A 15,976-nucleotide genomic window follows, 5' to 3' on the forward strand; every position below is an offset into this window, starting at 1 on the left:
TAATTCCAGAAAAACGTACCGAACCACAATCATGTCGAAATTGAGTTAAGAACACAAAACCGGTCACGTGATTCATGTTAACAGATTGACAAAAAATTACATCCCTACTGTAACTCTTTAAATGACATCATGACTTTGTAGCCCAACCCACATGTATGGAATACACTAATATTTATTAAACTTCAAACATGCCGCCGAATTCCACCTTCGCACGACACGCCACAAGTTAGGATATCATCCCCACCATCTGGATGTGTGGCGGTCCTCCACAGTGCGGTTTTCAAGGAGCTTTCTCCCTCGTACTACAAAGCTGTGGAATGAGATTCCTTGTGCGGTGTTTCCGGGACGATACGACATGGGTACCTTCAAAAAAGCGCGTACACCTTCCTTAAAGGCCGGCAACGCTCTTGTGATTCCGTTGGTGTTGCAAGAGAATGTGGGCGGCGGTGATCACTTAACACCAGGTGACCCGTAAGCTCGATTGTCCTCCTATTCCATAAAAAAAAAACACAAATTCCTTCTTATGTGATGTTTGTGACTTGGAACGTTTTTCAGGAATTACATCCAAAGCAATCTAAATATAAACATCAGTTATATAATAACAATAAATCGACAAGTAGATTAAATAAGATACCCAATCATTCTCATAGCAAAACTTTAAAGTGATAAAAATAATAATATATCATAGAGGAATCGTGCTTGCCCATTATACTGGCCACTAATAGCATTAGAAGCAAACAGTTGAGTGTGACGTGACCTACTAACAAAACATATGGACCAATCATCTCAATTGTTTTCCCATAGCCCATTCAGAATCTCATTACTCGAGTAACAACAAATGTGGTGCAATGTTGTTCTCATGGCTGTGTTTGTCGTTACGGGCCACGGGCGCGTGAGCTGACCATTACCGTACAAAGAGTTGCCTAAAATAGAGAGCTTTTGTGAGGTGGGTTTGCGGGGAGGTGTGGGGGGTGAGGGGGGCGGGGCGTCTGCCTGCCCGCCGGCTCAGTCGCGCCGCGCTAAACCTTCGCCACGCACGCCGTATGCCGTATCGTGACTCACAGCGCACGCGCAATACACCTACCGCGACAACACGTGATGCTATCCCACTGACAGCCACCTGAAAATGCAAGAGCAAACATCCAGAACGAACAAGTCCACTCTCAACTCGCTGGAAAGTGCCATTATCAAGCTAAAAAACAATCTTCAGATACAGGACACGAAGACGCCTGAAATGAATGGAATTTTGAGCGCCGATTCTACTACGCAGCCTGAAGACAGTAAAACCACACCAAGTAAGCCTATTAGTAGTTGTAATAGTAATTTAAACTTAACGATCGCCTCAGCTGCATTGTTGCAAGAGAATATGTTACAAAGATCTCTGCAAGGCGTTGTGATATCGTTGCAAAATGCGATGATGAACTCGCTACAGCAAGCAGCACTTCTACCATCAAACTCTGCTGCAGCCGCTGCATTGAATTTGCAAGCATTAGAATCATATTTGACTCTTCAAAGATTAACATCTGTAAACGTGACAAATACTCAACCAGACACTACGTCATCGCCTTCATCAAAACAAGATATATTAAGAATAGCTACAGCCAGTGCTAAAATCAGTGATATAGATGCAGCAGATAGTTCCGTTAATGTTTCATCACCAAAAACCCCAGATGAATACCCTTTGTCCGACGCAATTACTGCAGACGATGTTGATTTATCAGAAGAAGTCGAAGAAGATTTAGCCTTATTGGAAAACGAAGATGAATTTACTTTAGAGCAGCACTTGGAAGCGACTAAGGCTTACAACTATAATTCATCACAAAATTTGGACAATGGATACCCAAGCTTACTAATGAATGCTATGTACCAACAACAATTGAATGGCCCGTCGCAATCGTCCTCTCCACCCCCGAATTCGACAAGTTCGAAGTCTGCAAATAGTTCCACTTCATCGAGCAGTAGTACAACAACAAAACAAAAAACAACAGGCACTGGACCACGAACAAAGAAACAGTTTATCTGCAAGTTTTGTAACCGACAATTTACAAAGTCTTATAACTTGTTAATTCACGAAAGAACGCACACCGATGAGCGCCCCTACTCTTGCGACATCTGCGGGAAGGCTTTCCGACGGCAAGATCATCTCAGAGATCACAGGTAACAAAATAATATAATTTCTAATTAATCAATTTCTTGAAAATATTTCACATACAATAATTCACATACACGACGTCACAGATATATCAACAAATTTACGTTTAATAAAATATAATAATATCGTAACACATAATACTTTTTGCTATGTAATCGTTCGTAAATAATATCAACAACTAAATAGGTAATCTTAATACATTTTGTAAGTTATCGCCTTGGAAGGTCTTCTCAAATTTTATGGTCTAAAATAAAAAAAGGTTATAAAGCCGTGTTGGATACATTTTGAAGGATCACGATACTCATTTTTCAATATCAATAAAATGCCTCAGAGTTTGAAAGCACGTTATAAACTTTTTGAATGCGGTGGATAAAATATTTACAACAAAAAGGGTTACTTTTAACAGATGGTATCGACGCTCAGCTCGTCACGCTCGTAAATTATTTTACTAAACCATCGCTAATCTGTGAGTCGATGTTTTAATTTTGCCGATTCATTTTATTTTAACATTTGAATTCCTTCAAGCTCCGTGTATAACTTTATCGCTGTGTTATCTCGAAAATTCTTAATCCTAATTCGAAGAAAACAATCTGAGTTTGGACCGTCGTTAGCTATAAATAATTCCATTACAAGCCTTGTATTTACGTTGATACAACAACTTTAAGTGTGTTTATCTATTTCTTTACTTATCTTTTCTTGTTCCCTACGTAAATGTGTAAAGGTGTTGAATTTTTAACACCTGTCTCTGGGCGATTCTTACCCAAATCACCGTATCGGTGTTGTAATATAATAAATTTCATGTGGCCTTAGGGTAAGGCGAGGGTCTGAACGACATGTCGATGGTTGTGTCCGATGAGTTCGTATGTTCGTTGACACGTTTCATTATAATGGAGGGTCTACAGATTACATGGTAAGCCTGACTTGAGGATTAAAATGGGTAACAAAAACCGAGATACTTATTTGAATACATAATTGAATAGTTTTTTGTCTTGTCATCTTAAACTAGTATTTTGTTAATCAATGAGATTACTGTGGTTAATTTTAATGTCTGAGAATAGAATTAAGTTGTCTGATTAAGTCGTAATGTACCTCTGTAAACACATTTAATTATTTTTCTATTTACTTTTATGTCAGTTGTTTCTCTTTAAGTTGGTATAACCGTATGTAATCTTTATTAATTATGCAGTTATGGTTTTTTCAATTTTGTGCCATGTACCATTTGATAAAAAAGTTAACAATGAATAACTTATATCATATCGAATTTAGCGATTATGTCCAAACTTTGATGCCCGTTAGGAATTGAAGATAACCTTCACTTGTGTTAACATAGATAATCTATACTCATATTATAAAGAGGAAAGATTACTTGTTTGTTTGTTTGTATTGAATAGGCTCCGCAACTACTGAACCGATTTGAATAATTCTTTCACTGTTGGGAAGCTACATTATCCCCGGTTGATATAGGGTACATTACATTTTCAAAAAAATTAGGGATCCCTACTAAAAGTCCAATAACCCAAGATGTAAAAATATGTACGCGAAGGACGTCGCGGGGTATCAGCTAGTATGTTATATAAGTAGTATTCGGTGATTCAAAATTATACTGAACTGTTTAGTTCACAATTTAATCGCGCATAGAGCTAAGCCATAAACCATGAAACTATTTAAGAAAAAAATAATTTCGAATAAATATCATTAAAGATAACCATAAACTATGGAATATGTCCAAGACTATTATTAATATTAAGGTACTACTTTTTCAAACCCGATATATTTAAGCGCAATCTATTTACGGAAATCAATGCACAACAAATCATTCCACTATTTAAATATTAAATTAAATTAGTAGTCAAAATTTCTGAATTATGCGGGACTCGAACCCGCGACCTCTCGGGTTCCACCAATTCGAACTCGCGACCTCTCGGGTTCCACCAACTCGAACGGTTGGATCATTGGAAGAACGCTTGGATGGAACTTACAAATAATAAATTGCTTAAGTATTATTCCTATTCTTTTTTTTAGTACTATCAACAGTTTATGTTTCTATCGCTTCACTAATTCCCTCATTTTTTCATTATTTTTATTGTTTTTATTTTGCTACTTAAATCAGTCATGTTATTTTTTATGTAATGTTTTCGACTTTAATTGGATATTTTTTAGAATAATAATTATTAAATATTAGAATATTTTAAGTTTAGCATAAATGAACTCGCCATTCCTCACATACACACTAAGTTAGGTACATGAGGATGCCTTAAATTATTTTGTAGTATGTTTCTTGTATATTTTGAACAATAAATATATTAAACGAAACTGTCTGTGTCGTAGAAGATGAAGAAGAATAAACTTTATCTTCTTTTTTTCGAGATGTTTCTGATACGTTATGAGATCAAGAAGAAGAGATGTTGACTTTTGCTTTTGAGGTTGTTTGAATGTAGAGAGGATGAGTAATTGCTTAAATTGAAAGACTCAATAAGTATGGAAGTCTTGGTGAAGCAAGCAAGCAAACTACAGACGTCAAAATAGTATGTAAGTCTGGTGAACAGGGGCGGACTGTAAAAAGGCATAAAAGGCATTTATTTTCTCAAAATTGATTCCATTAGAATTCTTTTCTAATAACTACTAGATACTACTACCGCTTCGGAAACAAATGGCGCTCTGAGAGAGAAGAAGCGGCGCAAGAAACTCTCCCAGCATTCTTTTTTTGCGCTCTTTTCAATAAAATATACAATATTGTACAGTCATTTCTATCACTATAAAATTATCACAATCTAGTCCCAGGCTGTCCGATCATTTATATATTCAGCAGTGGAGTAATAGGATTTACGACAGAGCCATTTTTTTATAAAACATTAAAATTTATTTATAGATAATGCCTGAACAGTGGCTGGGACTTTATTATAGAAGTGTATACATTTACCCTTGAAGCTATTATGTATCTTATGAAGCCTAATAGAATTAGTTACAAGCAATTCCTTATTTCTAGTGTTATAATAATGAAAATCACTATTAAGAGCAAAAAGGTGACGATTTTTGTGAAAATTATGTATTAAATTTTCATAAATGTATTGAGAATGAACAGTCATAATATTTATTTCTTACATTTTTCTTTGAGAGACTGTCTATAACCAAGCTGATATATAGCTGATGTATGCTTGTGAAGCCTTGGGCTAATAAATTGGGCCTGCCTAGTTATCAATCAAATAATAGCCGTTTTTTCTTATCTGTAATGTGTAATACGAAAAAAGGAGGACTGGTAAACATTTTATTAATTTTATACTCAAACACAGAAACTTTGTTAAAAGATTTATTTTATAGATTGACATAATTATACATAACATATTATAGTTGAGGTCCCGGGTTAGAATCCCGGTAGGTGCAATCATTTATATGATGAATATGAATGTTTGTTTTGGAGTCATGTATGTTTATACGTATATATGTATGTTTAAGTAAGTATATTGTTGTACGCATAGTACAAGCTATGCCTAGTTAGGGGCAAGATAATTTGTGTATAAGTGTGTCAATATTATTATATTATCTTGGAGAAAGAGCGATTCGTTTAACAGATTTTAAGAGACTGACTAATTTGTCATGGGAGTCGGGGGCTCTGGGCTTTAACCTGGAAAGCCTTATGAGAAACCTGCTCATGAGAAAAGGCCAGGTTAAACCTAGGTATCATAGATAATGAGCTTAAATGAAAGTATTGTTGCAGGTTTTGACGGTCAGGGATTTTATTTTTATTTTTTTTATTAGGAAAAGCAAACAACTACAACTAACTAAGTAGTTATATAAAGAAATAACTTAGAAGTCTAATAAATTTGTAGTCAGATACGATATCCATATTTTACTATATATAACTTTGAGGTATTCAATGCTAGGTAGGTACATAGAAAAAGTATTTAAGTATGCAATACTATTTGAAACTATAGAGAAATATATAATGTTCTAAATTATGGCTAGTTGGAGTAAATTAAATTTATAACAAATAAACAATTAATAAACACAAAAAAGAGATATCTCATTATCCCATCTAGGGTAAACAATTAGTTGAATTATTATATACATCTGAATATCATATAATTATCGATGTGTGTATGCTCTCTATGGATTACAAAATGGCTACATCGATTTTGATGACTTTCAGCAAATTGTATTTAATTTGTTAGGAATTTCTATCACTTTGATTTTACTTTAGCACCGGAAAAAGACCGGCAACACTCATGTAATCACTCTAGTGTTTCAGGCAAATTTGGGCGGCGGTAATCACTTAATATCAACCACACAACATATACTTTCAGAAAATAAACTTAAAGTAATCATAGGTTACACCGAAACGCATCCAAATTATCGCATTTCTAACTCGATATTAAAATTTAATTGGTAAATAAGCACTTGATACATTCATCGCTATATTAATTACATTCGGTTAAAAGTTAATAAGGTATCAAAGTTGTAATTTCACAGGCCATCAATATACATTGGGGTTTTAATTAATCAAATGTGTCGCTTTGCAGTTAGGCCTAAATGCTCGCGCGTCGATGTTAAACCACGCTCCAGTGAGCGACTTAATCATTCATCGTGTACTTTGTGATCAAACTTTTTCATTCATAATTGTAATTAGGATTTTAGAAGTGAAAACTTCTTTAGCGGCTTTGAGATGTGTATAAAATGTTATTATCGCGTCAGGGCACGTGGCCTGATCGAACATTCGTAAGACAATCGTTGAAATTATGGACGAAAATCGATTTTTCTGATTAACTTTTTACCCCTTATTCATAATAGTTTGCTAACTTAAAGCATTGCTAATTCCCACTCTGTCTTCTTCTATTCACCTAAGTCAGAATGAGAAAAAACACTCCTTAGCGGCTGTTTTAAGTTAGCGGACCATTATGAATATGGGGGTTAATGTAAAATAATTGTAATAGCTCTGAATTGTTAGATTTTTATGTAATATAAATTGTAATATTTGTGTACGATAGTTCAATAAATAATGTTGTATTTAACCACATAAATGCTAGTACTTTTATACTGATAAATAAAGCAATTCGTGCGAAATGGATTCCCTAACCATTCCAAAATATTCAAAAATGCACAACGTTTTCACTTCCGCTGGCTCTCCTGGAGTGTAACCCGTATTTTTTTAAAGTAATGCAAGCATCTCCGGACATATCCGGACTTTTAGACTCTAGTCCGTATTTTGTTTGGCTCTCTTAATTGTCCGGATTTTATCTTTAATTAGATGGAATATAGTATTGAACCAACATACACTATATTAACTAATATAAAAAAGTCTTTAGTCTTTGCGAAAACGAAAGCTAAACAAGATCGACTTAAAACTCTGTACTGTTATCAAAATGTCAGGCTTTTTGTTCGGACTTTTAAAATTACGAAAATGTTACCCTACTACCATAAAAGAAAACACTTTTTATGTTATAAAATCACGAATTTTATAATAAATTAGTTACTCTGACTCCTGTGTCAGTCGTACGTGAACACTTTGCTCTGTGAAGTCAACGAAACGACGGGATAATTAATGCGAAAATTCTGTGTCAAACAACAACTATTTCTGTATCAACTATATTTACCAGTCGGAGGCTCCTTTGCACAGGATGCCGACTAGAACATGGGTACCAATACGGCGCCGATTTCTGCCGTGAAGCAGTAATGTGTAAGCATTACTGTGTTGTGTTCTGAAGTGCACGTAGACCGTAGCTAGTGACATTATAGGGCAAATCAGACTTAACATCTTATGTCTCAAGGTGACGAGCGCAGTTATAGTGCCGGTCAAAATTATTGGGGTTTTTCAAGCATCAATTTCCATCAGCTGAAAGTCCTGCTCGTCTCGTCCTCTATTTTCATAAAAATAAACTAGGAAAATATATTTTCAGTCTTTCACACCCGAAGGTAACCCGAAGTAAACAACGGGAACCATATTATAAGTGCGTCCGTCATTCGTTCAAATGTCTGTCAGAACGCTATAGTTAAACCGCTAACTTTCAACCAAAATGGTGAATTGTTAAAGCGTCCTCTCTTGTTTATTTTACAAAACTATTACGAGATCCATGGTTTTTCATATAATAATTGTTATTATATATTTTTATGTAATATAAATTTAAAATTAAAAATACTTTATAATATTTTTTCGTTTTTAATTGCAATTCAGAAACTCTTGCTGCCTGCGGACTGTTGACTTACTATAACTGAACTTCAACACAAGATGCTTTATGCAAAGCTATGGATTTCGTAATAGTTTTGTAAAAGAATCAAGAGAGGGCGCTATAACGAAATGTTATTTTTCTTAAATTCGTTTAAATCATCTCAATATTTTTTTAGACTTGCCCATACATTATACGCGCTCCATATGCATACATTTTGCTTCAGTTTAATTCTTGTTTATTTGTCTAAGGCATTGACTTAGAATATGCTATCTTATATAGTATAGACTAACTGACAGCCCGTGAATGCATGACCAAAATGAATTTGTAGACGTGTGCGTTAGATGTTCAGTATTCAAAATACTAAAAAGCAAACTAACCCAAGAGTGGCTTACTGTTTGCGACTTCTCAATCAAAATCGGCTACAGAAACAAGAGATTCACGTTTCCTTTCTATTTTGCTGTATCTCAGTCAAGAATGTTCGTCAGTCAATGTACAAAAAAGTGCCGGTAAAATTATAAGAACATGAGATTTATCATTTTTAAGTGTCATAAAAATGCAGTTTGATATTCGGAGTTGTGTTGTGATTCACTATGCCTTTTCGTGATATGTTTTTGAAGTCAATTATTCTGTGTTGTGCGCTAAGCTATCACGCTCTAATATGTAACGCTCATTTAAGTAGCGTTGGCCTGAGCCGACTAAGGGAGTGATCAGTCAGAGTAAGTTATATGTGGTTTTCTCGAACAGATATGACTTAGGGACCTTCAAGAATAGTATACTCCCACCTTAAAGGCCGGCAACGCATTTCTTGACACACCTGTTGTTCCGGATGTCCATGGGCGGTTGCCTCACCTATCCCCATCCCGTGAGCCTCTAACCCATTTGCACCCGCTCGTATAATATAATATATACATTGTAATATTTTGACGAATAACAAATTACTAAGCTCGTCTTAATAAAACTTTCACTTTTGTCACGTGTGTTCTATCTAGAGCGCGCTTTTTTTCAAAATTTAATTCAAATAATTTAAATCAAAATAGGATGTGACATCACTTATTGAAAGTCAAAAACTACCACCCATTCCAAAACGAATGCCTCAGACCTGAAAAGAAGTTGCACAACGAACTCAGCGGGCTTTTTTTTCATCTAAAAATATGTTTACAAAGTAATATTGTACAATTAAACTTATTATTTAATAGCCTGAGGGCGGTCGCTTCATTCCCAATCTGTGGTGTCATTCAGAAAGTCATGTATGTTACAGTAACCTTTACCACACAAACGTTTTTTAACAAATCTTTTGAATAACGTCATACTTTTGCTTTGAACATTTTCTGGGATCTTGTTCTAAAAGCATATACATCCCACAAAAGACTTACTAACTCGACTTAGCAGAGTAGTAGGCATTATAAGTTTTAAATGATAAGCATTGTATTTATCTTCTGAAGCGATAATACGTATCACCTGGTGTTAAGTGATAACCGCCGCCCACATAGTCTTGCAACACCAGAGGAATCATATGAGCGTTGCCGGTCGTTATGACTTCGATTCACGATAATTCACTTTGCTCGTTTACCATATAGCCTATAAAAATTATCAATTAAAATATTAGCATACATAAATTCGGAAGTTCTAATCATAATAACAGTCTTATTTAATAAATACTGTTATTAAACTAAAAAGAGAAGAACCGCCAATTTATTGCAAATAACCTAAGGGCCATTGTTTTCACCTTGCCTTCTACAAGGTATGTTTATTGCCTTAAGACATGATAATATATTTATTCGAAGCCTGTTAACTTGATTCAAGTTATGTTAAGCTACTTAAGTTTGTTTTTGTATTATTTCATATTTTTAACAAAATAATAAGGTTATTAAAATATTTTTTAACTAAGTTATCAAAAACGATCTTTTTCTAATGAATTTCAATTATAGTTGATAATGCCGTGTGAGCACTTAATATTGGCCTTATGAAAGAATCCTGGTTACTATTTTTTACAAATCTAGACTTTTCATTATCATTAAAATAATTTTAATGCGTCATAGATCAGACTAGACAAACAACATCAAAAAATATATTTTTATTAATAATTAAAATTAAATTTGTTTTTTATTATATGTAGTTAATAATTTATAGCCGCAAAACAATGTCTCAATAGTATAGTAAACACCTAGGGAGAAAAGTAGGTCATTCTCATTCAACCGCGGAACATTGACAATGATTATTGGGTGGAAAATGCTGCTTCCCTCCATAGAGAGGGAAAAACTCATACAAATTTCTTCTCACCTAAGAGTGAGTGTATTATGAAATAAATGTTTTGATGCGAAAACTTCTTTAGCGGCGAAGAGTACTTTTCTTGGGATAGGTATAAAATGTTAAACTCGCGTCATGACACCCTGATCGAAAATTCATAAGACAGTCGTTGAAATTATGGAAAATGAACTTTCGGTGAATGGTAATAGGATTGAAATTATATTGTCAAACTTTAACTTCAGTTGATATATTAACTATAAACAACATTGACTATAAACATGCAGAGACGGAGCTCTGTACCATTACTCGTTTTAGTAGTTTATTTTTTATGGTAAGAGTTCTGAAGTGTTAATTTTTTTACGTAATAGAAAGTTGTCTTTTATGTGTACGATAGCGTAATAAATAAATATTTTATTTAACCACATAAATTCTAGTACTTTTTTTCAGAAAAATTAAGCAATTCGTGCGAAAATATTCCCCAACCATTCCAAAATATTCTAATATGCACAAAGTTAATGTTCAAGTTTTCACTTCTGCCGGCACTCCCGGAGTGCTACCCGTTATATTTTTCTTTCTTTCTTTCTTCGTAGTTGAAATAAAATATTCTGAGAAATAATTATAACTAACGATCCCACCGAACATAACTCAATATTTGAACTAATTATTATGTTTTAGTAACCTACGTTTAAACGTCTTTTTGTTTAAGAATATTTTTAAAACATTCTTATAAAAGTAAAGATGTTAGGGTGACGTTTAAGATAGTGTTGATTTATATGATGGAAATATAGTCTTAGGAAACATTCAAAGATTATATTAGAGATAACAGTTAATATGGATGCGGCAATCTGTTAAATCTCCGACATTAAGAGTGTACTCAAAATTATTTAAAAACATAATTAAAATCAATAACTGTTCTTAACATTTATTTTAAGCTTCATTAGTGTCTGTTTTAATAAACTTTATAATATATATATGAAAATCAAGGATGAGACGAGCAGGACGTTCAGCTGATGGTAATTGATACGCCATGCCATTACAATGCAGTGCCGCTCAGGATTATTGAAAAACCCAATAATTTTTAGAGGCAATAAACTGCGCTCGTCACCTTGAGACAAACGATGTCAAGTCTCATTTGCCCAGTAACTTCACTAGCTACGGTGCACTTCAGACTGAAACACAGTAATGCTTACACATAGTGCTTCACGGTAGAAATAGGAACTATTGTGGTACCCATAATCTAGCCGGTATCCGGCAAAAAGGGGCCTCCCACTGATAATTTTAAAATCAGACAAATATTGTTTGTTTTAGTTCTATTACATTCATTATTATCATTAAATTAAATTACATGGCAGACTGTAATAACTGGTTGGCTCTGCACAGGGTTTCCTAGTGGGCCATCCAGAGAAATTAATACATTAAAAGTGCCTCTTTGTCTCTGCTTTTGAGACTGACACTGTAAATTTATATCAGGCATCAAGAACAATGTATGTCATTATAATTACTAATAAATGAATGTAATTAAATGTAATAAAAATGTGTATTAGAAGACTTCCAAGGCCAGCAACGTAAAACTAAAAAGAAACAAAATTAAATTTATTTAACAATGGTAAAAAAAGCTCTCTTAATTTTCCATTGTGTGTGTCCATGTTCTTCTAAACTATTATGAAGAAACACATGAAATCTATTTATTTGAATATTGAAGGCTATTGATAATACTAATAAATGCTTAAAATGTTGACGAATAAATCTTGTACATATGTCAAAGTGTCACACACCACATAAAAAATATAGCAAACTTAAGCCTACTGCTGAACAGAAATGAGGTTGACTTTGAAAAACCCTAATATATAGAAAATAAATGAGATGATATAAACTGAATTTTGTCTACCACGCAAACCATTTTCAAAAAAAAACCTTAATAGCAGAGATACAAATATTATCACATAGTCAAACATAATAATTGCCGCTAAAGCTGATTGCAGAATCTAATCCAAAACTATTATATCGTTTCACTTAAAAATATTTTTCCTTGTTTCAGATACATTCATTCAAAAGAGAAGCCCTTCAAATGCCTTGAGTGTGGCAAGGGATTTTGTCAGTCGAGAACTTTGGCTGTACACAAGATCCTTCACATGGAAGAATCACCCCATAAGTGCCCAGTCTGCAGCAGAAGTTTCAATCAACGGTCGAATTTGAAGACCCATCTCCTAACCCACACAGACATAAAGCCATATAACTGTGCTTCCTGTGGCAAAGTTTTCAGGCGAAATTGTGACTTAAGACGCCACAGTTTGACTCATAACTTAGTTGGCATAGGAACGGTATCCGCCAGTGGAAGTAAGAATCTACTCAACCCTAACTATCCAATTGATAATTTAGACACAGAAGATGAAAATTGAATGGTATTGTTTAGGTTTTAAAGACTGATTTCCAATGTGCCTTGTAGAGAGTGTAAAGATTGTAAAGATTTCAATATTAATTGTTTATATTGTAGCTTCATATATTTGAACGCAGGAATATCTTTCGTCTCTCGGAATGAAAATTCTAAGGACCTTATTTCATAAATCCCTCGTCATTTTGCCATCGTCCGAACAGACCCTTTTGTTGCGCCCAGACAAAGAGAAAGGGCTAGCCTCCGGGATGACGACGGGAGGGAGGTGGTAAATGCATACCAACGCTGCCTAAGTCTGGTATGATTAAGTGGGACTCACGTAAATCCTAAGTGCCTACCCACTAAACACCACCAGATGTTGGCTTTGGGCAAGGGACCTGTAAGCCTTCATCGAGACAAACTTCTCTTGAGGAGAGAGAGGGCGTTTACTCTTTTTACATTATGCATACATCTTAGTTGTTTAAAAATCTTCTAAAGCCTGTTTTCCAGAACAACATAATCTTTAAGATTATTTCCCGTCCTCATTTTCTATAAAACAAAATAATTTTCGTTATTATAAATTCGTTCCTCAATATCTGGGTACCGCATTCTTAAAAAGAGACATTTTAGTTGATTTGAATTTTGTAATCATTTGTTAAATTACGTCAAAGATCTTTCTTATGAAACTAGATCGTAGTGAACTTACGAGTACTTTTAGAACTGGAGGTCTATTACCAAATCGAAAGCCGAAGTTTCGGTCCGAAACAAAAGAACGATGAACTTTGCATTAAATCTTATTACCAAAGTAACTACTTCGGATCCGAATAGTGCGGACGGATTTTGTTTCGGCACTATAGACATAACCATGATATGAAGTTATAGTTACGATCATGATAATCACGTAAATGTCAAGTTATTTTGGGAATAACGTAAACGAAAGACAAAATTTATAATCGCGAACTTTGTATCAATCTTCGGATCCGAAACACTTTCGTAGTAGGAAAATAAACTTCGTATTTCGATTTTGGTAATAGGCCTCCTGGTCCTGTTTCAAACAACTAATATTTCTTAAAAAAATATTCCAATCAATTTTGTTTTATTTTTTTCAAAAATATTTTAATGTGTGTAGGTAGTACCACTAAATTATTATAATCATGTGCCAATGATTATTAAATGTCTTTTCCTATCCTTAACGAAGGCTTTAGTTTAGTTATTAATTAAGAATGATTCACTAACGGACAATTGTTATTGTGTATTATTTTGTGCCTTAGAATCAATAGATTCTCGTAGTATTATTACATAAATGTCTCGTTCTTCTAAATTTTCTGATCTCATTTTGTTTGTAAATATTAATAATAAAATAGTTAGGGCCTTAGTTAACTCAGCCGTCCATATTTTTAAGTCAATGTGAATTTTCCGTAGTTTTAAGTTTCCTTTTATTTTTGATAAATAATTATGTGTAAATTATTGCAATATTCAAATTTAATGAAAACAAATAAATAAATACAGCAGATTTTTAATTTTATTTCTTCACTAACTCTTGATAGTTAAAATTCTACGACAGTGACATAATCATTAAGTTTCCTTTTTTTTATTCAGAAAACACATTTAACTGAAACAATTTGTTTTGTAATTTTTTTCAAAGTGATATCCTTCACTTTTGGCATTAATTAAATTAATTTTGAAACCAAAATTTATGAAAGACGCGGGACTCGAACCCGCGACCTCTTCCGTTCCATCCGAGCGCTGTTCCACTGTGCCTACCCATCGAGTGACAGATGGTTCGTTAATCTTGGTATGTCTTGTTCGTGTGCCGCATCGTTCATAAATTTTGGTTACAAATTTAATTTAATATAAATTAATTTATGAAATATATACCTACTCTTATACGTTTTATAAATATGAGTGATCACCGATTTTCATGCAGAACGAGAGGATTTAGTAGTTACTTCTTCTATTTTAGATTAGGACAATTAATGATCTTGACTGGCTTAATGGTGGTAAGTGAGTGTACGAGAAAATTTATAGTTGCCCTCTTCTTTTTTGGGACTAAAAAAACAGATGCTCTTAGAATGAATGAACAAAAATGATGTTTAGAGAGCACAGCATCCCATGCTGAATAAAAGAGTATGGTAGATGCCCTTTTCTTTTTAGGATCAAGAAAAATCTTATGTGCCCTAAAGTAGTAAAGTAACCATCGCCTCACATGTACAACGATACGAATTATAAGTGTCGGATCTGGAATTATCTCTACGGCTAAACAATTTTTAATTGCAAATCTTTTGGTTATAACCAGTTCTACTAAAAGGGGTTTACTTTACATGAAATAATTTATATCAGCCTCCCTTAAATAATCAACTCACTGCCGGTGATAGTAAGACGTTATCTGATAAGTCTATTGAGATGCTGGTGACGTCACTTACCTCGGACTATCTTCAATCTTCGATCACCGGCTGTAAACCTTCCTATGGTGGGCGAAATTACAAACAAGCTTTACTAACCATCCTTATACGAGTATTATAACGGTGATTATATTTTCATAATCCATAGTTATGGCTATTCTTGGAATTTTATACTTTGCTGACATTATATGATCAACATGGATTTCATCGTAAGCAGTTTCGGGCCACTGGCCTTGACAATTTCTATTAGCAGTGAGCAAAACATATGCATTTTTTGACAATTCATTGGATCTGTCCAATCCATCAATAAAATCACTACATAGTATAAAACGTAGTCCTCCGCCGCGTCTGTATGTCTGTATAAGTATTATTTGTTTAGTTTTTTGTTTGCATATTTGTAAAAACAAGCCATTTGAGAGCTTTCAACAAAAACGCGACACATATCCTATGGCTTTAGACTACATTATTCCCGAATACTTACATTTTCTTTTCTATTGAGGAATGAATATGGAATGATTTTTTTAATTGAGAGAAAGTGACGAGGCGTAGAAGAGGTTTACCTGATGGTAAGATATAAGCCCTGTCAATTATAAGACAGTAACAATCAGGGTTCTCGATCGAACCCAACTCGTCGCGTTGAGAT

The 15,976-nt window shown here is 34.0% G+C and overlaps 1 protein-coding gene across 1 annotated transcript; it reads left to right on the forward strand.

Moving 5' to 3' along the window:
- The first annotated feature begins 1,098 nt into the window (after window positions 1-1,098).
- On the forward strand, window positions 1,099-14,435 carry LOC126965973 (protein sister of odd and bowel-like). The gene is made up of 2 exons (XM_050809823.1): window positions 1,099-2,157; window positions 12,599-14,435. The coding sequence occupies exons 1-2, from the start codon at window positions 1,127-1,129 to the stop codon at window positions 12,957-12,959; spliced, it is 1,392 nt and encodes a 463-aa protein (XP_050665780.1). The 5' UTR covers window positions 1,099-1,126; the 3' UTR covers window positions 12,960-14,435.
- The last annotated feature ends 1,541 nt before the right edge of the window (window positions 14,436-15,976 follow it).

This window comes from Leptidea sinapis, chromosome 9 (assembly GCF_905404315.1).
Source record: "Leptidea sinapis chromosome 9, ilLepSina1.1, whole genome shotgun sequence".
Classification (NCBI taxonomy): domain Eukaryota; kingdom Metazoa; phylum Arthropoda; class Insecta; order Lepidoptera; family Pieridae; genus Leptidea; species Leptidea sinapis.